At 47.4% G+C, this 27,682-nt stretch overlaps 1 protein-coding gene across 2 annotated transcripts in view; it reads right to left on the reverse strand.

Moving 5' to 3' along the window:
- The window catches only part of LOC138487609 (uncharacterized), a 508,482-nt gene that overhangs the window by 236,905 nt on the left and 243,895 nt on the right, over window positions 1–27,682 (reverse strand). For both annotated transcript variants that reach the window (XR_011274510.1, XM_069614083.1), the window contains exons 9-10: window positions 20,933–21,024; window positions 8,794–8,899 (exon numbers count right to left, since the gene is read on the reverse strand). Coding sequence is in view for 1 of the 2 variants with exons in the window: in XM_069614083.1 (XP_069470184.1) it covers window positions 8,794–8,899; window positions 20,933–21,024 (198 nt within the window). In the remaining variant the exon portion in view is untranslated. The remainder of the gene's footprint in view (window positions 1–8,793; window positions 8,900–20,932; window positions 21,025–27,682) is intronic.

The raw sequence follows: 27,682 nt of genomic DNA on the forward strand, positions 1-27,682 counted from the left end.
TTGAGTGGGGGGAAATGCTTTAAAAATACAGAGGTTTAGTTCAAAACTGTGGTGAACTGCAGATAACAGATGCAGGCCTGACCTTTGAAGATCCTGGACCTGCATCTAAGCTGGTTATGGCCGCCATAAACTGACTATTAGCTTCAAACCCATGGCTGCTAATGGACTTAAATTGGAGACTGTGTAAACATCGCCGTCGACCGGGAGCAGATGATCTGTAGCACTTGATTTCAAGGAAATGGGGGTTCCATTTTACACTGTATTACAGATGGATTGTTAGTTTAATAACTGTTGAACCATTATGACTATAATAGCCATCGAGGTGTCATGTGAAAGCTAATGACTAGCCCGTGGTACTGGCATTCGTTGTGTTTCTGTCAGATGTATAATAATCCTGGAACAAATTAAAATGTGTTCCTAGCCTCCCTGAAAATGTTCTGAGTTTGAAACTTGGGCGCTGGTCGGTTATTAAATAAGATATCAGAATATAAAAATTGCACATTTCTAACATTACAATGTTTGCATAAAGGGCAAAAGTTTGCTATGCGCAGAAGCAATATTGTGCCGAAATGAAAGTAACCTCGACCGCTGCGTCATGCTGAAAGGTATCTGTATATCTATATATTATGGCATTTATCAGTAAGTTACAATATTTGTCATGCAGGTACTTGTGTGCCAAAAACTGACAGGAAAAATGCAAATGAGAAGAAGGTGAGGACCTGTTTCACATCAATGTCATCATAGAACTCCTAAGCCTATCCTTAGAGGGGGCGGAGAGAAATGTAAATGACCAATCAGGTGTGCGAGATAGTATGCTGGCGCCTCCTCATACTTGGGGTACATAAAGTGGATGATCTATGGAAAGAGGGAGAGATCTGCCTAAAACTATCGGGGTGCCACCTTGCCAGGGGAGAGCTGCTAAAACCCATCTGGCTGAATCCTGACAACTTGGGTGGAAAGGACTATAATCTGCTGCAGGATTAAGCTTTGCCTGGGAGAGAGAAACTGGGGAAGCCAACAGTAGGCAGAGCCCTGATTCTGAAGGAGAGCCAGATGAGGGGTGGAAGCAGGCGATGATCTCTGACTGGAGTGACCAGACCCTGTGCTGCCCATAGAGGAGTCCTGTCTTCCCTGAGTGCAAAACCCATAGAAATCCCATGCAAGTTGCCTGTCTGAAATAACCAATGTGTGGGGTATCTGCCCGCCTTAATATTTTCCCTTAATAGTGGGTGGGGGTAATTCTGTAGACCCTTAGCATACTTTAACAAATATGAATTTAATTATTTCCCACACATCTTGACGCAGGGGGAGCCCGGGGGAATTTGAAACTCCCCCCCCCTTCACTAGCGAGCAAGTAAGTTGTAGTTATTTTAAGTAACTGGGTGCATGCATTTTTCAGTCAACTCCTGACTTCTCCAAAGGAAGAGGAGTATCCTTGTCCAAAAACAAATGTCCAACGGAACCTAACTAAAGATATACTTGCCACCAAAACGAAATGTCCCAAACTGCCCCCACTGCATAGACCTGGACTTTGAACAGAGGGGTGCTGCGTATAGCTGATGCAGGGGTTTTGGTGCTGTGCTTAGTGAAACCAGTGTAACTCTCCATGGAGAATATACATACGCTCTTTCATGATAGTGAGAAAGTGACCCTGATAGCAGAACTGTATTATGGTTGCTGGGGTAAAGGAGGAAAGGTTTGATAAATTCAAAAAATATTCTTAATAATCGGTGCAATTTCGAGACTGATTGCATTTTAGGTGTACAGGAAATGAAAACACAGGACTGCACATGCACGTGTAATTTGCTCCTAAATCAAACGTGTGCTTCGTGGTAAATCTGAATCAGAACAAGTCTGATCTACCCGTGCATTCCCTACATACCCCTGTGCATTCCCTACATACCCCTGTGCATTCCCTCCATACCCCTGTGCATTCCCTACATACCCCTGTGCATTCCCTCCATACCCCTGTGCATTCCCTCCATACCCCTGTGCATTCCCTACATACCCCTGTGCATTCCCTCCATACCCCTGTGCATTCCCTCCATACCCCTGTGCATTCCCTACATACCCCTGTGCATTCCCTACATACCCCTGTGCATTCCCTCCATACCCCTGTGCATTCCCTCCATACCCCTGTGCATTCCCTACATACCCCTGTGCATTCCCTACATACCCCTGTGCATTCCCTCCATACCCCTGTGCATTCCCTCCATACCCCTGTGCATTCCCTCCATACCCCTGTGCATTCCCTCCATACCCCTGTGCATTCCCTCCATACCCCTGTGCATTCCCTCCATACCCCTGTGCATTCCCTCCATACCCCTGTGCATTCCCTACATACCCCTGTGCATTCCCTCCATACCCCTGTGCATTCCCTACATACCCCTGTGCATTCCCTCCATACCCCTGTGCATTCCCTACATACCCCTGTGCATTCCCTACATACCCCTGTGCATTCCCTACATACCCCTGTGCATTCCCTACATACCCCTGTGCATTCCCTACATACCCCTGTGCATTCCCTACATACCCCTGTGCATTCCCTACATACCCCTGTGCATTCCCTACATACCCCTGTGCATTCCCTACATACCCCAGCCTGGTCATTGGTTCAGTGTGGCGCAGGACGAGGGATCAGAGTGGCTCTATACGAGTCATCAGCAGGGCTAGATTCAATCGAAAGTACATTAGACCAGATTAGTGTGGGGTGCTTTAACTGGGGGCTACAAACTCTTCACGTTAAAGGTGGTCTCCCAATATACTGCGACATCTGTATCCTCTGCAACCACAAGAATAATACATGTATTGCTCTTTCTGTGTTGCTCTATGAACCATCTGTGTGCCAAAACGAACTGCAAGTGCGCCTTCTGCTGTGCAGAACAAACTGTTCACATGCGGCGCTTACTAATAAGTCTCTCTCAGCCTAAACCGTGTTGCATGGTTGGGACGGGGATGCAATACGTGCATTCCAACATTAAGTAGTATTTTTTTTTAATGAAAATAGGATGTTGACGGGGCGTTCCCGTACTGTGAGAAACCTAAAGGTGTCTCACTGTCTGAACCTTGTGGATCTCTTGCTCAGGTGGCCAGGGCACAGCCATCGCCCATGGATCCAGACCCTGGGGGTGCACAAGTGTGGGAGGATCACCTGGGTGAAGGGTCCTCAGGGAATGGGGTCGGACATCCGACAGCGAGATGCGGTATTCCCCCCTCCCCCCCTTTCTGACACATCCCTACCTGACATTCCCTCCACCTGCATAGGGTGTTGGGAGTCCTGTCTCGTTACCCCTCCCCAATTCCAACTTGTACCAAGACAAAAGAGAGCTATACGAGAACCAGGAAAAGGGAATTACACATATAAACCCCCTCATTTACAAGGTGATTGCCCCCCTTTTTCTAAAAGCAAGTTACCCATTTTTTCCACCATTCCTAGAAAGACTATATCTCCCATAATTCCTCCCCAGTGCATTTTTCAGGAGAACACTGAGAAGAAGAGGGAAGCCAGAGCAATGAGGACTACCCATAGGAACCTATGCAGCAGGGATTCCTATGGGCAGTTGCCATTTTGTCCCGGTAATGAGGCCAGGCAAGGTCAGGCCTCATTTAACAATCATTCCCACCTGAAACCTCTTGAGCCTTCCGGAGAGTATAAAAGACAGAGCACACAGGCACACCCTGAGCGAACTGGGGATGCTGGATGGAGCACAGAGGCCAGGAGGAAAATTCGAGCTGGAGAGACCCTGGAAGGCCTGGAGGACCAACGACTGCCTAATGGCTGGGCCTGTGAGTACAGGGGAGACTGCAGTGAGACGAGGGAATGCCAACTCCAAGGAGCCAACACCAGGGGCAGCTGGGGGTTTCCTGGCAGTGCCCATACCAGAGATTCTTCCCTGGGCAAATTAGGGAAGCCCAGGGGCCAGATTACAGACACTTTGCACCAGTGCAAGTGCATAGTTGCCCGGTATTAGCACTAGGGCAAAATTTGCCCTATTTTTAAAAACAGTGGCACACACTAGACCACTACTGCACCATGACAATGGCAGTTTGGCATATTAAAAGCACCAGGGCAAAAATTGTTCTGGTGCAAAATAGATACATTTTTGATGTATTTTAGTGCTAATACCATTCCGTATTAGCAGTAGGGCAAACTTTGCCCTGGTGCAAAAATGCAGTAGAAATGCATCTTGTTTGTATTAGCGACATTTTTGCCCTGGTGCTTTTAATATGCCAAACTGCCCTTGTCACGGTGCAGTATTTTTCTAGTGTGTCACTGTTTTTAAAAACAGGGCAAACTTTGCCCTACTGCTAATACCATGCAACTTTGCCATTGTCTTGGCGCAAAGTTTCTGTAATCTGGCCCCTGATTTTTAAGGGGCAGGTGGTAAGACCGTGGCCTCAACAAACATCCCCTTGTGCTCTGGCTACTCCCAAAACGAGGGAAAGTCATTTTCGGAGAGCTAGCGAAGTGGGAGCAAAATAAAAACGTGCATTCTGGGATTGGAAGTCCGAAGACATTTCTTTTTGGAAAACTGAGAGGGGTCTGAGCCCGATGGAGGGAGACCTGTAAGAGCTTTGGGGCGGTGAAGCAGCTGCCGCAGCATCCTCCTTGGCTCCAAAACGCAAGACACGAATGCAGAAGTCAACACAGGTGGTGAGCTTGTGGGTAACTGTGCAAGGCGGTCTGCGTTCAAGCGAATGTTGCTAGCGGCAAAATAGTAAGAAGAAAAAATGAAAGTTTGAATGGAACCTTGATAAACTTAGAACACAAAAAAACGGCGAGGGATTCAAAGTCGACAGAGTGGTCTGGCATAGCGAAAGCGCCCAGTCGAAGGTCTCTGGTTCAACGTATATCGCTTTGGGATATTTGATCTGTGTTTTGTGTGACGGCAAGAGACGGCAAAAGGGAAAAAGGAATAAGAAATCAGAGTGCGCATGCGGGGTATTAGTGAAACCCCTGCACATTTGAATGTCTTTGATTGCAGGAAGATGGAAAAGGATAGTGAATTACAGGTCCGAGCCCAGCTGAGGGAGATCTGTGAACTTGTGAGAAATTGTGAAATAAGAAGCCCCGACCCCAGCAGAGGGAGGTCTACTTGAATTGTGAAACCTCAAAGGTAGTGAATCTTACATCCTGGAAAGAAGGAATATTGTTTTGTGTTGAACTTTGTTTTGTATACACACGAGGCATCCTGTGACCAAGAGACTTGCTAGGTGAACAAGAGACTGCCGTGGAAGGCCCTGAACTGTGTCTTGACCTGCACCTGCGAGCTAAAGAAGCCAGAGTGTTCTGGAGCCAGAGTGTGCCACCTTGTCCCGTGCTGAGAACGTGGGGAAGGCAATCTCATTACTCTGTCATTCTGACACACATCATTGTGGACACTTTCTTTTGGCATAGACATTTTACCCACACACCTGTTGTAGCAGTGTAAGGGCCAGCAGCAATAGGTTTGGTTAGTTTAGGCCATTTATTTTGACAGGCATTGCGAGGACTGTTTTAGTTATTCGTTTATGGTTGAGCGTGCTCCCATCTTTAGATATAAGGCCAGGTAGGTGTTTTTCTAACCCGTACTGTGCAATAGACCCCCTTGAAGTGTGCCTGATGTGTGTCTGTCTTCACTGTTGATCCCATGCCTCGCTTACAGTCCTCCATACAGCGGGTGGTGTATTGTCTATGGATAAGAGTGTGGGCTAACGGTGCCCATGTCTAATCTACTCACCTCTCCCCCGCGTGAAGCCTGCCCCCACTGCCTCGCTACATACTTTAGGAGGGGTCTGCTTCCTTCCGTGCTGGGTTGCATGCAGCCCTCGCCATGCACACTAAGTGCGGGCACGCGTGCTTCCGCTGCAGGCTTCGGGGAGTGCCCTGTGCAGCGCTGGGCGGCATTAGTGCTGGGAAAGGAGGGCCGTTATGAGCGCAGCCGAGCAGCGGCGGGGATGGCTGCGCATGGCAACACGTTCATTAGATGGGCAGAGCGTGGCGCGGGTCACGCCTGGGCCACACGTGAGCTTAGAGCACGGCGCTCCACTTAATGGAAGCGAGCGCGGGGCAGTCTATGGGTAGAGATGTTGTTTCAGCTGGCACCAGGGGGGCGCCGGTGGAGGGGGGAGGGGGGGCGCGGCGTGCGCCCCACCTGCCGGACCCCGGCAGGCTGCACCAATTAAGATGACGTAACAGGCAAACTGCCTGCAACTGGCCTCTGTTACATCATGCCCAATTATTGCAAAAGGGACACGGACTCCAGGTCGCCTGCAGGCCCAATGAGATGTGGGTCGGGGGAGGCAGCGCTCCCGCTTTCAGGACACCCCAGCCTCTGCGCTTCACCCCACGCCTTCCATGCATCTCTAGGCAGGATGTTTGCATTCTTGGATGTTTATGTAGCACCCAAATGCTGCTTCTGGGCGCTTTGAGTCACTGTAAAGGTGCCCGAGCCGGCCCTTCAGCACCAAACTCCCTATTCTGTAGGCCGAACCACCGTTGCCCTGAGGGCACCTGCCAGTGAGGGTGCTAGTTGAAAGGCAGGTCCCCATCGGCTCCCCTTCACTAGAGCTAAGAAGCCACGCCACTCTGATGCCGGCACTAGGCTCTCCTGGAAACGAAACGATCCGCAAAGCACCCCACCCCCCCACCCCCGTGCGTTGCAGGCGCCACCTGGCACGGAAAGGTGTGTGAAGCAGGGACCTCCCCGGATCTGCCGCTGGGGGCTCTTCTCTGCGGGGTGGGCGTGGTGATACCAGCAGCACTATGGCGTCATTAACCCCAGGGGCGGATTTAGCGGTCGCTAGGCAGACAAACGGCGACCGGGCCCCTCCCCCCATTCCCTTCCTTCCCATTTGTTTTCACAGTCAGGCAGAGGCAGCAGCGCTCATGGGGCCCCGCGTGTTCTGTGTGAACACTGACTGAGCAATGAATCCATTAAAGTGGAGGGGCTGCCAAGTTCACTATGCATAGAAGTGCCCTAACTGCTCTTAATGAATGCGGGGGGGGGGGGGGGGGGAGGGTGTCTTAAGTGATGCCAAAGAAATGCATAACTAACAGGTTTGCGATGTGCCCTCTTGTGAATAGGCAGTTGGTGGTCTGCCACCATTTACAAGGGCCCATTATCTCCACCTGAGCAGCAGTTGCCTCCCCATAGCCAGGCCTTTCCCCCTGGTGAGAATTTCTACTCTGGGTGTCAATGGGTGGCGGGGCAAATACACAACCCTTCCATGCCCAGAAGGAACTTTAAACAAAAGGCATCACGTAAGATGATGGCCATTTGCTGTTTTTCCATTTCACCTCCCAGTTTATTCCAAGTAGACCAAACACATCATGGGCTAGACGTGAATAAATTAACACATTCCCGCAATAAAGCCAACATTATAAAAAATTGCTTTTGTTCCTAAAGTTTGCCATTCCGCACTCGTGATCACAATTAACTTCGCTCACCCTAAGATCTGCCTCTATGACCAACCCATCTTGGGCCCTTTATCACGTGCTGCCCACGGGGCCCTTTGTCTTAAATCTGCCACTGATTAACCCCAGTCCAAAAAGACCTTTTATTTTTATTTATTTATTGGGAATGTATAATGCGCCCATGCACCAAGTGTTTCAAGGCGCAAACAAACAGAAAACGTGTGGGCTGTTTGCTGCATCGTTCTGTGTGTTAATATTAAAGTTAAAGGATGTTTATACCGCGCACGGAGTGGTCCCTGGCGGATCTGAAGTGGAAGGGGACTAGATGACATTACGGCCCCCATTGTAAGTGAGGCAGTTGGCCTGCACTGGGTGGATGGACCACGAGTTCCCATGAGACAAGTTGCACGGGAGCAGTGCTGGACATGGAAACAGTGTATTGGGGGAACGGTGAGGAGGGGGCGGGGCCAAGGGGCGTGGTACCCGGACAGATTGCGCAACACATTATCTCTTCATAGAATCAAATCCTATCGATTCGCATATTCACACTAATAGTGCCGGGTGTAAATGGCAGGAGATGTAGACTAGGGTGGACAGCTGCACCAGTGAACGTGTGGATTTGGGCAGACGCTTTCAGAAGACTAGGCAGCACCTCGCTAGTCTTCCGAGGACCCCGAGGAGGCGCGGCGCTCCGGCAAAACATGTGTTGCCGGAGCGCCGTTCCAGCGTGTTCCGGCCCATTCCCTGCACCACACCGCACAGCCCTTGGTACTTAGTAGCGGGGCCTTTTCATGGATTGAGACGAGAGCGCCCAAGTGTGAGACTCAGGGTGTGGAGTGAGTGCTTTGTGGCTGTTCAGAAGCACTAGCCCGGCTTGTAGTAGAGGCCAGCGGACGGTTGTCCTTAGGCGCTCGGTTCAACGTAACACAAAACTTACATGATAATCTTACAGCCGCGTGTCACCTATTGGCAGGGTGAGGGTGGCCATTCTCTAAAAACTTCGTGACACGAGCACTTACTCACCCACGTAGCAATACCCGCAGCCACTCAAGCAATGACCCGCCTACTCATTCACCTACTCAGTTAGCCACGTATTCCCCCATTGCCCATACGCACACTCATTGATCAGCCATCACCTCACTCACCCCATGCACGAACGCATTCACCCAGCAGCCTGCCCGTGCACCCGCGTAACCACCCACTAGATCCACTCAATCCCCGCTCACCCACGGACACAGGTGCCATCTTAGTGTTAAACAGATGAGCCCTGCTAACCGGGCGCACGCCAGTGCCGCGGCGAGGCGCGGAGGCAGCTTGCACATGTATGACATTAACATGTATGACATTCCGTCCATGGGAAGGCTGCACAATGCTCTCGAGGGCAACATGTTACTCACCAGGTTCTTGCTCTCGGAGATCGTGGCCTCTGCCCAGAAGTTGGCAATGGACATGGCTATTGTTTTACCGTAGTAGCCATCCGAGGGGTTGCCAATGATTCCAATCCTAGAACACATGGAAACATGGGAACTTTACTTCCGGTGCAGCACCGGAAATGATTGAACAAGAACAATCATATGGCGCACATTACTTTGAATAAGGGTAAGAGTGGCACCTGCAATATATGTCCAGGCACGTATTGATATTACAATACAATATGATGTTTACAAAAGTATTAAACAGATGTCAAATCACAAATAATCAGATGTAAAAATGTGACCACCCACTCCTGGCAGCGCGGGCATCTTGAAAAGCCACAGTATTGCGGATGGGACCTCAGCCAAATGGGATCAGATCTATGGGGAAAAGGCAGTGGTCGAAGTGAGCGGGAACGCGCGGGAGCGGTGTTCTGCTACTTTTATTTTTTTACTGTTAACAGGTCCACTACAGTCTGCAAACATTTTCACTATTCCGGAACTGTTCTATGTGAGGTTAAAGGAATAGTGCGCTCAAAAATATTACTGTCCCGAGCGTTCTGGCATGTGTTTTTAAGCATACGTTCATCAATAGTACAAACATTTCCTATGTACCTTACCGTAGTTTTCCTCACTTTTACACATGCAAAATCAGGCAGCAGGGCGCGGCCATCTTGTGCTAATCTTATCCGTTGCCGCATCGCCCTAAAGTGAACTGCCCTGGTGGCACTAAATCATATCCCCACCCCTGAGGATGACATCAACATTCCTACCGATATTGTCCGCCTGTCTCCATGACGTTACTGGGCAGCATAGCCAAACGCGCCCAGTCATCACCTACGTGTTGACGTCAGTTGACGCAGAACCGGGAATATCAACACACACCTCTCACAACACAGCGCGTCTCAATTTTGAATACAAAACATTATTTTTTAAGGAAACCGCAATACTGTGCAATTTATAATGTGCTTTTATTTCACAATAAACGCTATGAGAACATCCGGCAATTGCCATATTCAACCACATTGATAATTTCTTTCTTTGTTCTTGATCCACAAATGTTTATCGTGTGTCGCATAGTGTTTCTTTTGGGTCTAAGATGCGCATTGGACGCACCGTGAATTGCAAGGCTTCGGCATCAGTTTGTCGCTAGGCCACCCTAAACGATGTTGGGTTGCTCCTTATCGCTGGTACAGCGAAAGGGCATATCGTCCCGGGGCGATCGTCCCAAAACAGCATCATTGTGATACAGCCATTTAAGTGTATCTGCAGCTGCCGGCTAAAGAAGCCATCAATTGGTATGTGGAATCGATGACATTCGAAAAGAAAAGAAGGATGTAGCTATGCAGAAAACATAAGTGAAATTGTCTCAGTGGCCGTTCATTATTCTAATTGATCAATTTACCCATTAATTCTGCACCGTGTGAAACATATGATGAACACACACGGGAAACAATGGAAACAGAGAAAACATTGTGGAAAGTTGGAGTCTACGATGTGCTTGAGAGGTTAGTGCTACGGAGTATGTTTAGCTCGCAATGGGATGCGGAAGCTGACGGAAGAATTCGAAGAACACAGACGGCATTTTAACGGAATATTAGCGTAGAATTTGGTATTGGTGGAACCTGGGGGAATGGGGGAACCCAGATGTGGACTACGTACATTTCGGTGCTGGACTGCCCATTTGCCCGGGACAAAGAAAAGTACACACAGGTTGTTTTTGCGTGTCGTTGCAATATGCCACAAACAACAACCCATTACAATGTAAGCTGGCAATATCGGTCAGAAAATGAAACTGACTCGGTCGTCTATAAACTTGTCTACAGTAAAATGTACATAATATTCAGCATTTCCATTCTCTCGGTGTAACGCAGAGACTCCGTTCAGAACAACACATTTTCATAAAATGAAATTACATGTTCCTTTGTCCAGTTTTGGAATGGTGAACCTTACCATATTTGACGGTATTACACACCTCCCTTCATTCATTCCATTCGGAATCCTCCCTTTCTTCCAAGGACAAAAAACAATCGAACCTTATACTGTGTAGGATGCGTGGGTGCGCACAGCTCCCAAGCAAAATTCAAACGTGGTGACCTTCACTTCCAATGTCAGCAAATAGCCTTGCAGACCACAGTGACATCTGAAATATTTTATAAAAACAAACAAATTGTTTGCTGTCATCCACCAATGCTGCGTGAAATTTCTAGTGATTAGTTTTTTTTAATGAAAACAGTTACAGTTAGTTTGCTTCCAAATGCCTTATTTTTAGTGTCCCTCTGGTGAACGGCTCACTCTCCCAGCACCTCGCACAGCAAGCACCCACCACCTGTCAGCTCAGCCCATCTCCTGTTCTCAAAGCAAAGCAGCTAATCATTTTTTCAAGTAGCGAGTCTCGAGCCCTGACAAAATGTGCTCGTATGAGAATGTCAGACCAAGCCCTGCTCCAAACCTAGTGCACAATCCGACTCTACTGACTGACTCATGCCATCTCCAACCCCCTCCTGCCAGGCCGCGGTCCCCTGAACCCATGACCCCTATTCCCTATGAACGCATCCGGTCCCCAGACCCTACCGCTGCACCACCTCAACTTCACCTCCCATATACCTGATCAGGAGTGGTCATATATTTTGGTAACACTGACACCTATCCCCACTGCGTTTGAAATCGTAAGATTTCGAGGGCCGCAAATCATAGATCGGCCCCTCTGATAAGGCATCCGATAGCAACGACTCCCAACACATGCCCCTATAAAAATATAGGTCAGAATGCACCCATTTCTCACCAACAACCTCCTTTGATGCGTTGTTTTGCTTACAGTCAGTAGTTCTTGCGTGCCTAGTTTCTTATGTAGCCTCGGTCTCATTCCTTTGTGGGACTCGTATTTATTCAGCTATTTGGACACGTGTTTGGGAAGGCAACTGCAGAACCCCAAAGTTGCTTTCATGCTGATATCCATCTGACCCTCCCCCGATCAGTGAAAGACCCACAAGAGCTCGATGAAAGCGGGAAGTGTGAAAGCACAGTGTTACACTTTATGGCATCCTCCAAAAAGCACTTCTTGCAAAAAAATTGACAAAGAGGATACACTTCAAAAGAAAATTTGGATGCTTTATTTGGACACTTTATATAAACATTGTTGAACAAATAAATAGTTGCTTATAATTTGAACCGGAAGTGAACTGTTCCACGAGGTCTGCTTCCGGTGGACAGGGCACGTTTGTAATGTTTTGTGGCAATGTATGTGTCCTAGGAACACAATCATGAGTGATTCCATGAGTACGTATGCCCAATACAGTAAAAGTGAGATCTTTCACAAAATCAAATTCCATTTCCTGGTATATTGGCTTGACCACCCATTTTTTTCTTTTTTTCATAAAGGCCATTGTGTAACACAGCATCCCAAAGTTTCCTGCAGTCCTCAATTGTTCACACCCTACGTTCTCGTTATGCGCCAATACCACTAGTAATGTCCTATATTGCATCCCGTCTATGCCGAAATGCAATTTCTTGGGCCTGTACTTTAGGCACATATTGTGAAACACCTCCAAATCTCCTGTGTGACAGAATTCTGTGAGTCCCTTCAGATATATTGATAGAGTTTGATCAAACACGATCTTCTCAAGATCTTTATGTGGAGGTAAAGATGCAACCAACCACTTATTCTTGTGTTCCTGCTCCTCCGATAAAGGTCCATGTGCACATTGGTGAAAATGTTGGTGAACGGTGGAACAGTGGTGCATCAATGAGCACCATTTTTCAAGTAGAATTTACACAGACCCACAACAAGTTTTGGAGCTCCACCCAAGATGGTTGCTCAAACACTGGGACCACTGTAAAATATTTTCACAACCTTTTTTTTTTACCAGAAACTGATTTTTTTATTGATTGATTTGGCAACGTACCATACATCAAATTGATGGCGAATGTTTGGAAACTGCCCTCGCATGGCCTTGGCTATTGAAACATGTCTGTCAGTGGCTATGAGGTCTATTTGCATTCCCCTCGATTGGAGATCTTGCCGGGATTTTATAAAACCATGTTTCTCCATGGCCACTGAGGATTTACATTCGGACACCTGCATGACCACCAAACTCACAATTTTTTAAGTTTCCATGTCCTGAAAGTGGCATGTGCAGTACTTTGCTGAAAATCCGGGGCTGTCACACTGTCCATCGCCAGCTAGCCTGAACCGTTTGTCAGAGCATGGCCTTTCAATTGACATTTGTTCAATTTTCCAAACTTGTAGTACTGCGTTTTAGAAAGGAACTGCAGTCCCACAAGTTGACAGAAACTGGACAATTTACTAAAAGTAGAGCCACTGAAAAGTAAAGCTGCTGCACACAGTAGATTACCAGCTGGCACTTTGCCCAGCATCTGTTGAGCGGAGCATGAAAATGTAGCATGGAGCAGGCCACAGGTGGCTTGGATTTTCAGGTTTGTGCCTTGCGCCACACGAGTCACATTCACCAATGGCTGCCCACATACTTCCCCCCTCACTGGATGGATACATTTCAGCATCAGTATAATCTGTACCAGACAGCTGTCAAATACAATGTATTTGTGTTTCTTTATTAGTCTATTGTCCTGCATGAATGTGGTTTGTGACTCAACTGTGGTGGACATATCGGCCGAACAGGACACACTGAAGGCGAGATCTTTGGCTAGTTCCTCAGTCAATTGCGTTGAGGCTTCAGTGTCTGTTATTTCAGCTTGTGTTATTTGCACACAAATTGGAGAAACCATCAATGTCAATTGTTTATTGGGTGGCCCTTTTTTTGCGGGTGTAGATTGTGTGAAGTGGTCACTGAATAATTCAAAAGCATCTTCCTTATATTCAGTTTCTTCTTCATCGTGTCGAGTTCTCACGTTGTAGCAATGGTCCAAAAAAATGTGGTTGCTTCGCCGGTCACATTCAATTAGTTTTCTGGCCATTGGACATAAGCATCTTGAGTCTGCTTAATTAACTGGACCACGCTGCGCCTCAAACACAAGTTGCTCCATGGTGAAATCTGTTTGGCAAGCAGCATCTTTGGTTTCATTTGTTGTCTGTGTCTTCATACTTCGTTTTCTTCTAGGCCTCTAGGAGATGGGTTGTAAAAACATGTTCAATGTAAATCCAACATACAGTATATAGCAATTTAGAATTAAAAAATAAACATGTTATGAAGACACCAGCCCAAACCACTTTTTGTAAACAAAATTGTTTGTTAGTTACCCTAGTTTTCTTGATTTTCTGTGAAACCGTGTTCTTCACTGTAACGACCGCACCAGCAAGCTGATCCACCACCTCTGATCCATGAGCCTTCTCTTCTAATTCCCGACCTTTTTTACATCCCTTGAATAGAATATTCATTAAAAAAAGTAAATCGTTTTTGAAATCAAATTCTTTCCTCGCACACATCGCTTAGATACATGCCCTTGTAAACTATTACGTCATTTAGTCAAAATATACATTTCGAATTTCACCTGATTGATGGCTACTGTACTCGATCAGAGATCACTGTGCGAAACCCACTGTTTGTAATGTTGCACTCCAGCATTTTGCATTGTATTCAGCATTAGGGTAGAAATTGTAACGTTAGAACTGAAATGGTAAAAGTTTGATAAGATGCTTGTTTATAATATTGTCACGGTCTAATATTATCAGAAGTAGGATATACTTTCTTTCATTCAACGGAACGGTCAGTACGCATACCTCATGCTCTGAACCAGCTCCGAAGGATGATGTGATTTTAGTCGAAGTCCCAGCATCGCCCTGTAACACAGTACTTGTTTTAGTATGGATGAAAACAGTGAAATTGAACAGAGACATTCGGATGTAGTCAATGGTACATATCAATAAAAACCCATAATGAAATAATTAAAACATTATGTAAACAAACGACAGGATACGTTAACTATTTCATATTATCTAAAATTCCATGCAGATTACATTTCCATAATCAAATCGCGAAATAAAACTACCTGATAGGAGCTCGAAGTTGTTGTTGACTCTGGGAAAGAAATGGATGCAAAATCTTGCTCCTTCGTTTTCAGTGCATTGTCACAAAGTGGTAAAGGGAAAATTGGATTTGCATTAGATATCTGGGAAGATCCAACTCTCAAGAATATGAACTTCAGCAAGTGTGTATGGTTCACCATTGGTATACTGGACGTGTCGGTGATGTCGTCACTACCGATAGTCTGTGCTTCAGTCAATATGCTCACCTAAAAGAATGGACATGTGAAGCAACCGATTACGAAAAGACTATGCTCATTTCTAAGGGCACTATGGCATAGTTTTCTGTGTTCATAAATAATTTTCTATGATGCTCCTAAAACCAGGGACAGATGTCTAGCAAAATGGGGTATACTTATAAAGCAATACAATCTGGTAAATATGAAAAGTTTAGTAAGAAACATTTACACCAAAAGCACCAATCCGTCCATGTTGTTACCTGTTCAGTACTCCAAGGCCTACAGCTAAATCATGAACCATGACTCACCTGAGGCAGCGTGTGCATGAATAGAGTTGTAATTGCATTTGGAAGCAATTTACGAGACGTTCTGAGTCGATGCTTCTTTGTGTACCGATATTGGTCATACATATTCGTGGTAAAGTGCAGGCTGCAGATGTGGAATCGATCACCCCTCAAGTTCCCCAAGACATCCTGGGCTCTACTTTCAAGCTCTTCCAGCGCAAATCAGCAATATCTGACCCATTCTCTTATTAGATCTATATTCCTCAGGAATATATGCATTATTGTGCCTTTAGGTTTGGTATGGCTCTTAGAACGGCAACCGTAAACTAAAACTATACAAGCAGGCATTGTTGAAAAAACAGTTTAAAAAAGTCCACATCGTAAAATAATATTTTGCATTAATGCGTGAGAAAGTGTCACGATCCTACTCACCTGCCACCCAGCACCGCTACATGTGTCTCTGCCTTTAGTTCCTTGTTTTTACGCTGCAGTTTTGGACTAATCTAATTGCATGTTCCATTCCGGCTTTTGGGTTAAATCAGCAGATGCATTCTGGGACATGTATGCTGTCCAAAAGGCAGAGGGCTGGAGGAGGCATACTAAATACATTTGTTTGCAGCAAGCTACTAAGAGCTTCAGAGGGCCTGATTGCATTCACCTGTTCCAACCTACTGCAGGCTAGGCTGCAAAGAGCTGGAGAGCACTTGATTAGAAACCACTGCTGCAGGCTACTGAAGCCAGGGCTGGACTTAATTGAACACAGATGCCAGAGTCTGCAATTAGCTCCACCCTGTTGGCCTGCTGGCTGGGAGGGCCTTTATAAGCTCACTTTGAACAGAAGCAGTTGTCAGTTAACTGCTTCCACTGGGAGTTCGTGCTGGAGCTCCTGTTACCAGTTTTTGACCTTTCGTGGAAATCCTCTTTTAGCCTTTTGATTCCTGTTGCTGTTCATGCTTGCAGCTCCCTCTCCAGTCTGCTGCAGCCTTCTGCCCTGCTTCTCTGGGCTCCCACCTGGCGGCTCTAACAAACTCTGCTGCCTTCCACCCTGCTCCTCTGGGCTCCCACTTGAAGGCTCTGCCGCACTCAGCTGTCTTCCGCCCTGCTCCTCTGGGCTCCCACCTGGCAGCTCTGCCACACTCCACTGCCTTCCGCCCTGCTCCTCTGGGCTCCCACCTGACGGCCGCACTCTGCTGCTTTCCGCCCTGCTCCTCTGGGCTCCCGCTTGACGGCTTTGCTGCACTCCGCTGCCTTCTGCCCTTCTCCTCTGGGCTTCCCTGCCTGGCAGCCTTGCAACACTCCTCTGCCTTCTGCCCTGTTCCTCTGGGCTCCTTGCCTTGCAACCTGCCTGTTGTAGCTTCTGATAGCATATCCTGTCCTCTACCTGGTTATTTCTTTCAACACTGCTTTCTACTTGTATACATCTTGGTCCACTGTGGTGTCTCCACTTGAATCCGTTTTACAGTGTGACCCTGGGTTGGTCTCCGTTTAGATCAGCTAAGGGAAGACTTCTGTTGCCTTCACCTAGCCCGTTGAAGTTGTACTTGCCTCAGTATATGGTCTTTCAGTTTTACCCTTGCACGGAGTACAACAGTTATCTCGGCACGCCTAAGTCATGACGTTGGTGTATGACTGTTGTTAAGAGTAATCTGCTGGTACCCATCCCAAGGGCTTTCCTTAATCCCTGGAGACCCCTTATCATATTCCAGTACACCCTTATTCCTGATCAATCCAAGTTGCCCAGTGTATTTGCTTGTCTTTGCCTTTTCTCTGTCTCTTTGTTTAAAGCCTGCTCCTGCAGTTCCTGTGAATACCTGTTTCAACTAATAGCTTGGTATGTACCTTTAATCTGTTATATTCTAGCATTGTCTCCGGAATGTTCCTTAATCTACTTGCATACAGTGAGAGATAGCCTCTGCCCTGTGCTCTTCGCCTAGATTTGTGACAGAAAGATGGAATTATATCATCTATTTTTCTATGCAATTTTCATTTTGGTCACAAAAGCAAAACCTGTGTAGCGTAGCCTACTGTATTCTAGGGTAACTTTCATACACAATTGACTGATGTGACGCAAATCGTAACGTGTTACTCGTCCCTTGAATGTACTATCATGCATCAAAAGGAAACATGCTTATAAACACGGTCCGCAAAGGATGCAATTCTATGCCAATTGACATTGATAATTGCTATATATCGAGAACAGAACAAATCAAACAGAAGTCAATGGTAATGGCAATGAGATGAATGAACGTTACACCACTGGGTACATTTGTTCGAAATAGATAGAAATTTAGAGATCAAGAAGAGATGATTAGGTGACCTGCCCTTACCTTAACCAACAAACAGTTAGATTCAGCAAGCAGGGTAGTTAGTAGCAGGAGAACAGGTAGCGCCATCACGAGTTGGCTTCCAGTGCTCAGAGATGTTCACAGGTAGCACGATGACGAGCTGACTTTCAGTGGTCACAGATGTTCTCACGATAAATATCAAGAGGTTTATAAATAATTAGAAAAGTGGGTGTGTATGTGAATGAGTGACGTGTACATGGTGTGGTTTTATGTGGATAGCAGGGGCACGGCCTGCTTCAGGGGAGCCTGCCTGGAGACACTGGGTCTGGCTAGGCCATGTGTACAATGCCCCCTGCACGGAATATACCTTTGAAGTGTACATGGTGTTTGGCACCTCGGCTGTTCCCACCCCAAGAGCCCCCCCCTTGGGAGGGCACGGACACAGGTGCGAACTGCCATAGATAGGGTAGGGGGGATGGATGGCCAAGAAGCATGCAGGAAAGGGCTGGAACACTGCTGAATGGAGACACTTATGTGGACTGCTTCAGGGGAGCCTGCCTGGAGACACTGGGTCTGGGGAGGCCATGTGAACAATGGCCCCTGCGCGTAAGATATATTTGAAGTGTACATAGTGTGTGGCACCTCGCCCGTTCCCACCCAGTCAGCCTTGCCAGGACAAGTGAGCGTGTCCTTGATTCACTGAAAAATTGAAACAACCATTCATAAAAGTTCAGTTGTATTTTATTTTGGTGCTGATGTTGATGGCACAAATGTACTACACATTGTATATTTCAGGTTGCAGCACACTGTGGGAAAATCCCCTGTACTGACCGCTGTCACTGGGGAATGTGTCTCTAATGGCAACAACGACACATGCAGATATTACTCGTCGAACGCGGTGTTCAAGCCTCCCATGAAGCCACCATGTAAACGCACGATTGGCCACCAGCCGGCACCACCTGTGGAAGAGAAAGATACAAACTGTATTTAAATGAACAAGATACGTGTATCGAACCTTAGTTGAAAATGCAGTCTTGTATCCTATGGCATCGGTGCTAGTACGAATGTTACTTCACAGATCAGTCAACTTGGGCTTTAAAGTGTAGACACATTACAAAAGTGAACAACTATGCATTCCATTACATTTGGGACACAGAGAAATATTGTTTCTTGGTTGTACGCGAAAGACACATAAGATGACCAATATGATTTCCACAAATCGCGAGTGATGTATAGAATTGCAAGACTACATTCATTTGGTAGTGATAGATCAAAGTTATGACAATATAGGAGACAAACATGAAATGTTAGTGGCCTAAGTGACATCACATGTAGAGTACACTTACTCATTACTTTGATTGCTAGGGCGAGTTGTTGCGTGAAGTTCATGCATAAGCGCCATCATAATCCTCAACATGGACCGTGTGAGGCAGGCTGCCCTGAAGTCATGCAGCTCGGTAACGCTTTGCGGCCTTGTCTCATCTTCCGATATGTAAGACAAGCCTCCAGAGTTTTCTAGGCAGCAGCAGTTCTCCTCAGTTGGCATTACCTCGCACCGATTGCAAGTACACCAGGTGGAGACGTCCATGCGACTAGGCTCAGGCTCTTGATCTGGTGATTCGTCCTCCCAAATGTCGTCCAAAGCCCCATCGTTTCCGCATCTTTCTCTTTCGAGTAATTCCACTTCGGAATACTCCGGCTTGTAGTGGTAGGGCTGTATTGTTGCCATTATGCAACAAAATTAAAATAGATAGTAATGATAGTACTAGTATCTGTTTGCACGGGCTACGAGCAACGAAGATAACAGAGCAGAAACGAGCCACAGGATACACAAAAAAAGATGGTGAAACGATTGGAAAAGCAAATTTGATGTTGTCTGATGAGAAGCAGTCTATTTATACTTATTGAGGAAAGAGGCGTCCTGCCATTTCCATGGAGACACCTCATTAGCTGGAGCACAGAGAACGTTGACACGAGACGTGCATTGGCATTGTGAAATGGGCCGTACGCGTCTAGTGATGTCAGCTTCAGGAGAGGTGGGGGATATGATTTAGTGCCGCCAGGGCAGTTCACCTTAGGGCGATGCGACAACTGATAAAATTAGCACAGATGGCCGCGCCCTGCTGCCTGATTTCGCATGTGTAAAAGTGAGGAAAACTATGGTAAAGTAATGTTTGTACGATCGATTAACGTATGCTTAAAAACACATGCCCGAACGCTCGGGACAATAATATTTTTGAGCGCACTATTCCTTTAAAGCACACTTCTCCACTTTACCACCGGATATCAGTTACAGCTAAACTTAAATGCGTGTGACCTCAGTTAGCTGCCAACCAGCATGACTGCAAACCTTGAAACGTGCTGCACACTGCTCCTTTCCTCCCTACTCTGTCCCCCGCTGCAGTCACAGTTCCAGTGCTGTTTTTGGTATAATTCTATCACTCGGAAAAGGCCATGTTCACCAGGACCAGGCAAGGGCCACAGCCAAGATCCGGGGCGCAGAGTGCTTGCACGTCGACTCTGCCCAAACCGATGAGCACCTAGTTTGATTTGCCAAACACAGAATGTACTGTTTAACCCACCCTTGCCGGTGCCTCCTCCCACCCTACTTAACACATGCCTGGGGTTCCTACTGCAGGTCCTGTGGGCTTCCTAGGATTGGGACTGGACCCCTTGTTGGACTGTGTCGGGTAATCCTAGCTTTTGAGACGTGTGGATATTGAATTGGGCTTCTAAGCACTGTATAGCTTGCTTCCACAAACCAGCTGCTAGGACACGTTTGTGTTTTAATTAACTGGTGTCAACCCAACTTAAGTCATTCATATTCTAGAGCTGAAAGGAGGAGTCTGCCTGCCAGTCTTTTAACCTGTTGCCATCTTTTCGCTCCTCTCGCCACTCTGAGGACGGAGCTCCTTTGCCCCAGGAGCACAATTGCCGCAGGTCAGCAAAAAAATATGCAATACAGGGGTACAAAGAACACACTAATTTCACACTCAAAAAATTCCAACACAACATGTGCTGTGATTAATGTTAGGTATGTGTAAAGCGCACCTCCACTGTTCACAGCATTTGCCACTTGCTGGCTGCACTACCCCTGTTTATTGCTCCATTATATATTTTATTTGTATTTATTACTATTTATCTGTTTCTCCTCTGCTCTGCACTTTCCACTCTCCCCCTTCCATGCACTTTTCCCCTTTCCTTGCCCATGAACTTGCACGATCTCAATGTAACTGGGCCTAGTAAGATCGTTGTTTTGTTCTCCCCTGTTCCCCTCCCTTGCCTTGTCGCGCTCTGAAAAACTTGTGTACAAGCGCGATAGAAATAAAATATCAATATCACATCATGACCTCGTAGGGCCAGGATCACACATACCTGGCGTAGGATCGGCAGGTGATGGATTTGACAGCAGTCACAGTCTTCTTTGCCGAGTAGTGTGTTAACCATTTTGTATAGTCAGACAGTCCCTAAGCAAAATAGACAAAAAGCACAAGGATTAGCCTAGGCACTCTCAGTGCATTGGCATGGATCGAATCCGTAAATGTACTGGGCGTGCAGCTGTGCTGCATTAGGAGAACATCAGGAATAAACTTAAATAATCTGAGAATTAATCATGCAGATATTTCCGTTGCATTAAAAGGGACTAGCTGTGGCAGTACTCGGCTGTGCTCACAGTCATCCCTGTCACTAGCAGTGGCAGGACTCGGCTGTGCTCACTGTCAGCCCTGTCACTGGCAGTGGCAGTACTTGGCTGTGCTCACTGTCAGCCCGGTCACTAGCAGTGGCCGTGCTCAGTCAGCCCTGTCACTGGCAGTGGCAGTACTGGGCTGTGCTCACAGTCAGCCCCGTCACTAGCAGTGGCTGTGCTCAGTCAGCCCTGTCACTGGCAGTGGCAGTACTCGGCTGTGCTCACAGTCAGCCCTGTCATTCTTGCATTTGTTCATATGGCCTACCAATCTTTTTCCCCAGCCAGCCCCCATGCACGGTCTCACTGGCGATGGAACTCGGTGTATGGGTCACGGGGGGCGGGGATCCTTGGACTCCCGGGCCAGGCTGTTTAGTTTAGTTTATTCATTTGTATTGCGCACCAGACCCGAGGGTATGAGGGCGCAGGAGCAACAAGGTTATTCGCAGCTTGGTTACATGTTACAATGCAGTACAGTAATTACAATGGTTTTATGGATACAATGCAGTAAATACAGTGGATAATAGATGATTGAAGCAGTCATGAAAAAGGCAAAAGTTTACGGATTTACAAATATGCATATTTACAGGTAGGTAGCGGTGAGGTGGGATGAAGGGAATTAGTGGTCATTGTTCTTTATCCAGTGTATGTAGTTGCGTCTAAAGTGTGTGTAGGTTTGGGGTGTTCTTAGAGAAGGTGACAGGGAGTTCCAGTGTTGTGCTGCTTTCACCTGGAAGCTGTCGCCATCCATTTTGGTGCGTTTGAATCTGGGAACTGTGAGAAGATTAGCGTTGGAGGTTCTAGTAGGTCTGTTGGAGGTGTGTTTACTTATTCTATCGACTAAATAGCGGGGGGCAGCGATGTTGAGGCATTTGTGTGTTAGTGAGGCTAGTTTGAGCAGGATTTCATCTGTTGTGTTGAGCCAGTTATGGGCTCTCCTAATGTTGGAGATGTGTTCTCTCTTGGGGATGCTGAGCGCTGCTCTGAGAGCGTTGTTTTGTAGCGTCTGTATTTTGTTAGTAACTTGTTTGCTAGCTCATACGTAGAGGGCATTGCAATAGTCCAGTTTTGATAATACAAGGGCTCTGGCTGGAGTAATGCAGCTCTGTGTGGATAAGAAGGGTTTGGCTGCTCTTATAAGCTTACATGTGTAGACCGTGGAGGATGCCATAGAGCTAACCTGTTTATGGAAGGAGAGGGAGGAGTCAATGTATATTCCTAAGGTTTTCACTTCCTTAGCTACTTTGATCGTGTTCCCGTCTATAATGAAGCTGGTGTAATTGTGGTCCAATTTGGCTAGGTTTGCGGTGGAACCAAGTATGATGAGTTCAGTCTTGTCATCATTCAGGCACTGTGAGGTGCCAGCCATGGCTGGATGATGAGGTACACCTTGTTCACCAAGGCCAAATCATGGTTGTAATCTCCCGTCAACGGGATGAGGATCTGGGCATCATCGGCATAATTAGTGTAGGTGATACCCAGACCATCTAGATCATCAAACAGGGGCTTCGTGAACACGTTGTACAGTGTAGGGGAGACCCATGAGCCCTGGGGGACTCCACATGTGATGGGGATGGGGTCGGTGGCAGCTGTGGTGGAGAAGACACGCATGGACCTGTTGGTGAGGAATGACTCGATCCAGCCGATGGCTTCTTGGGAAAAGTGGGCAGCTGAATCCTGGTGATTGCATAAGATTTTGTGATCAACTAGATCAAATGCCGCAGAGAGGTCAAGGAGAAGCAGTAAAGCCGTTTTCCCGTTGTCTCTAAGAGTGTCAATTTGAGCCTTCAGGTCGATAAGGGCTGTTTCTGTCCTGTGTTGGGGTCTGAAGCCTGATTGTCGGATACCAAGGAGATGGTTTAGTTCAAGGTATTTTTGGATTTGTTGGTAGGCTGTCTTGTCTAATATCTTGAGCAGGAAGGGGACAGTGGTAATAGGTCTGTAGTTGGTGAGAATGGAGGGGTCCAGAGAAGGCTTTGGCAGTGTGTTTCCAGAGAAGGCCACATGACTGGGCCCCTTGGCAGCGCCTTTCTGTTTTTAGGGGGCTGCTTCAGGTCCCCAGTACATTGCCCCCCCTGGATTAAGAGATCCAGCGCCATATAAGGTCATGAACTACCTGCGACCCAGGTGGAAGCGCAAGGCAGCCATGCCCGTGTCTGCTAGCACATCCACAACCTGCGAGTGTTCCTGTCAAGAACATAAGAACATGTCAACTATCCACGATAGCGGATAATCCTGCCCCATAGCTTCTCGCCCTAAAGCAGCTGGAAGACCGAGTCTCTGCTCCTACTAAGTACAGCTAGACCATACATGCCCGTGAGCACCCAACAGGAGCAGAGCGACCCACACCAGGACCCCTTTCCTGGATGCAGGCTGCACCGGGCTACTATTTCTATTTTTATTACATTGATAAAGCGCCTTCCGCCAAAGGAGCTGAAAAATAAAAGAATTCAAAAACAGTACAATCAAATGATACAATGGATCCAGGTGGCATCAGCAGAAAAAGGAGAAGGATTGAATGTTACTTCCAGGATCTAAGAGTCAAAAGAAAATAGTGTTTAAGATTTGTTTGAAAGATGTGAAGAGATGATGAGGAGGGGCTAAGTGAAAGAGGAAGGGTGTTCCAGTGCTTCAGACCCAACAGAGAAAAAGAGCAGAAACCAGACGCAGCACAGGGGGGAATAGGAACTGTTAGAAGAAATAGATTCTGAGATCGTAACGAACATGAAGGGACATAGAAAGAAAGTAGGGAGGAAAGATGGGGTGGGTCCAAGCCATGGGTGCATTTGAAAAAAAATCGAAAGAAAGTGATACAAGAGACGAGATTCGAAGGAGAGTAGTGAGATTGAGAGAAGGGAAGGTGTAATGGAAGATCTAGGGGGCACAGAAAAAGAGGACAAACAGAAGAATTATAGATTGAACAAACAGGAAAAAATGACAAGCAGTACCGATGAGCAACAATCAATACAGGAAAAAACGAGACAAAAAAGTAGAAGTTTAGTAGTATGAAAAGAGAGAAGGTTGAGCGCGGTGAATACTAAACAAGGCACAGCGACAGGAGCGAGCAACAGAAGAGATATGAAGAGAGAAAGAGACGGGTCAAAGATAATGCTGAGGTTGCACGCTGAGGGTGAGAAGGGGAGAGAGGACGGAGGAAGATGGAGGGAAAGTAGGAGAAATTGCAGAAGAGGGGGAAAACAAAACCTCCGTTTTTGAAGGATTAAGATCCAGAAAGTGAGACAACATCCAGTTCTAAGCAGCTAAGACGCAGTTTGAAACAGTAGAATGCAACACAGAATCGAAAGAAGAGAAAGAGAGAACCGATATGGGTGTCATCAGCATAAAGATGAAACAAAAGATGTAAAGAGGAGATAAGAGCAGAAGGAGAAGCAGTATAGAAAGAGCACCTAGGGTGCGCTCCCCTCCCTACGAATCCTAAGCGCTTCCTTTCCTGTTGGGGGCTAGTTAATGATTAGTGATGAACGCTCCTTCGACTCCAGCTACGGTCCCTGTGCCTTGGGCTTCACCTAGCAAAGGGGTTTGGCTTGGGAGAGGGTGACTCCGGGTCTCCCTCCCCCGCTACTTCCAGCCATGTGCGTTTGTTTGTGGCGCGTTCTATTTTCATCGGTACGTTTTTGTGTGTATTCCGTCTGGTTCTGAGGTGATGAGCCAAGTTTTTAGTAGTTTCCAGAATTTTAGGTGGTCCTTCATATTGAGTGTTTCTTTCGGAAGGGTGTTCCAGGTTTTTGCTGCCAGGTGGGAGAATAACAGACTTTCTATGGCCAATGCAGATGATACCACCCACAGCCCACAAGAAACCAGAGCATGTTTAAGCCCCAACACAGGAACTCTATTAAATCATAAAAAGGTGCCATCTTGTATAATTACTCATTAACTCTTTCTCGTAGCACTAAATCAATGGCCACCTTTCCCTGCGGACCCTGTGCAACATTCCTCTGAAAGGGGCCACAGAATGGAGCACTGAGGTGGACGTGCCACGCAGGACATCCTTACCACCCTATGGCCCCCTCTATTCTGAGCTGCAGGATAGCTGGGAGGGAATCCCCAGAGGCAGGCCACCACACCTCCACCCCCCATCTCACCCGTTGCCCTTAAGGGACCTCTACAGTGCCCCTTAAAACCATGAGCTCAGGTTTAAATCCTTATAAATAAGTATTTTACATTATCAAAAAGTCAAAAAGGCTCCTAGTCCATCCCAGTCACTACAAGAAATCATATAAAGGGTTGCTTGTGCTAAAACACAGGGGAATGACTCCCTTCCCTGGGAAATTACTCCTTCTCCTGCATGTAAAGTGTCCCAAACACTCTCGGGTTGCTCAAAACAAAAAGTTCCATAAAGTTGCGTCTTCTCAAAAGCAAAGAAAGAAAAAACCTGTTCGCCAGGATTATTGTGGGGGCTAGAATGACTCCCTTCTCCTAGATGGATCCCCAATGTCTTTCACATTCTCTGCAATGCTTGCAATTCCTTTACAGAGGTTTTCACTGACTTGACTTTCTTTGTATTCTTTATCCTGTCCCTCCCACAGCCCCTCTCGACTCTCCAGCAGTGCAGATACTCCCAGAGCCCCTCTCGTCTCCTGTGGCAGCGCAGATACTCCCAGAGCCCCTCTCGTCTCCTGTGGCAGCGCAGATACTCCCAGAGCCCCTCTCGTCTCTCCAGCAGTGCAGATACTCCCAGAGCCCCTCTCGTCTCCTGTGGCAGCGCAGATACTCCCAGAGCCCCTCTCGTCTCCTGTGGCAGCGCAGATACTCCCAGAGCCCCTCTCGTCTCTCCAGCAGTGCAGATACTCCCAGAGCCCCTCTCGTCTCCTGTGGCAGCGCAGATACTCCCAGAGCCCCTCTCGTCTCCTGTGGCAGCGCAGATACTCCCAGAGCCCCTCTCGTCTCTCCAGCAGTGCAGATACTCCCAGAGCCCCTCTCGTCTCCTGTGGCAGCGCAGATACTCCCAGAGCCCCTCTCGTCTCTCCAGCAGTGCAGATACTCCCAGAGCCCCTCTCGTCTCCTGTGGCAGCGCAGATACTCCCAGAGCCCCTCTCGTCTCCTGTGGCAGCGCAGATACTCCCAGAGCCCCTCTCGTCTCCTGTGGCAGTGCAGATACTCCCAGAGCCCCTCTCGTCTCTCCAGCAGTGCAGATACTCCCAGAGCCCCTCTCGTCTCCTGTGGCAGCGCAGATACTCCCAGAGCCCCTCTCGCCTACCCAGCCGTGCACTCTTGTGGAACTGGCCAGGGAATCGTGAGTCACTGCTTTCTGTGCTTCTTTGGATTTTACAGTATCAAGTATTCTCGTTTCCCAGGTATTAACAGGTCAAAAAGAAAGATTACCTGATTCTCAGCTTTTCGAAAGAAAAGACAACGACAAGGGCATTGGTTTTCTTCTCGTTTTAAAAACGGAGTGTTAACTCCATGGATTGAAAGGACTGAACTTTTGGCAGGATCTGGTGTCGAACAATCATAAGTTCGGGGTAGCCTTTTGACAGAGGGCTTCTGCTCAGAAGACCAGCCCTAAATGATTCTGGGGTGTGTGCAGGAGGGCTTCTATTTCCCACGTGCTTTGGGATGTTACGTCTTGGTCAACGATTGTGAATACAAGTCCTCTTAAGAACTCTGCACTCACCAATGATGCTCCAGAAGACCCCGGGAAGCTCTTCTGTTCCTTCAACACAGTTTGAGAAGATAACCCCTTGAATAATATCACGGGGGAGTTGCAGTTGAGGTTTTAAAGGCAGACCCCTGAGGTGAGTGTTACATCTGTTAGGTAACTGTTCTTTATACTTGTTGGCTCAGTTAACAGTTCTTCATACTAGTTTGTTGTTGTCCGTTTTCTAAGGCTCTCTGAACTTTCCCTCTAATCCCTGGACTTTTAACAACTCTTCTTACCTGCTCTTGGTATCGGGAGGCTTCACTGGTTCTACCTGGGATCTTGAAACGATCAATAGTCTCTTCCCTCGTTGGGTGCTCATTTTCTGGGCCCAGTACGGCAGGTTGTTCTGATGTTGGTAATCAACTCAACCGTCCCTTCTGTACGGGTCATCCACCCACCACCACTCTGTATGCTTCTCGGGCTCACTGATCCGGCTTTCCGAAAGGCCGGAGTTAGCAGTCTCAGCAAAGCTGTCGGACCTCACGGTCCACCCACTACAGGTCACGCCACCTCAACCAAATCTCTGTCCTTCTGTTGGCCAGTTCCCTGCCAGCTGGTTTGATGCTTTATGGGAGTCTCACAAATAACGTAAGTTTGTTTCATCAGGGCATTTTGCAGATTCTCCTCTCCCTCGGCCTTAGTCTCGCCCACCGGCCACCAGGTTTCCATTCTATAACATTCGGCATTCTGCCTCTGTGTGGGATGCCTTCTCCACTTTCTGCTTCCACTACTGCCAATACCTAGTCGGCCTGCGAGACGCTTTTGTGCGTTCTCCTGA

The sequence above is a fragment of the Ambystoma mexicanum genome, chromosome 9, assembly GCF_040938575.1.
Source record: "Ambystoma mexicanum isolate Mex_15411 chromosome 9, UKY_AmexF1_1, whole genome shotgun sequence".
Classification (NCBI taxonomy): domain Eukaryota; kingdom Metazoa; phylum Chordata; class Amphibia; order Caudata; family Ambystomatidae; genus Ambystoma; species Ambystoma mexicanum.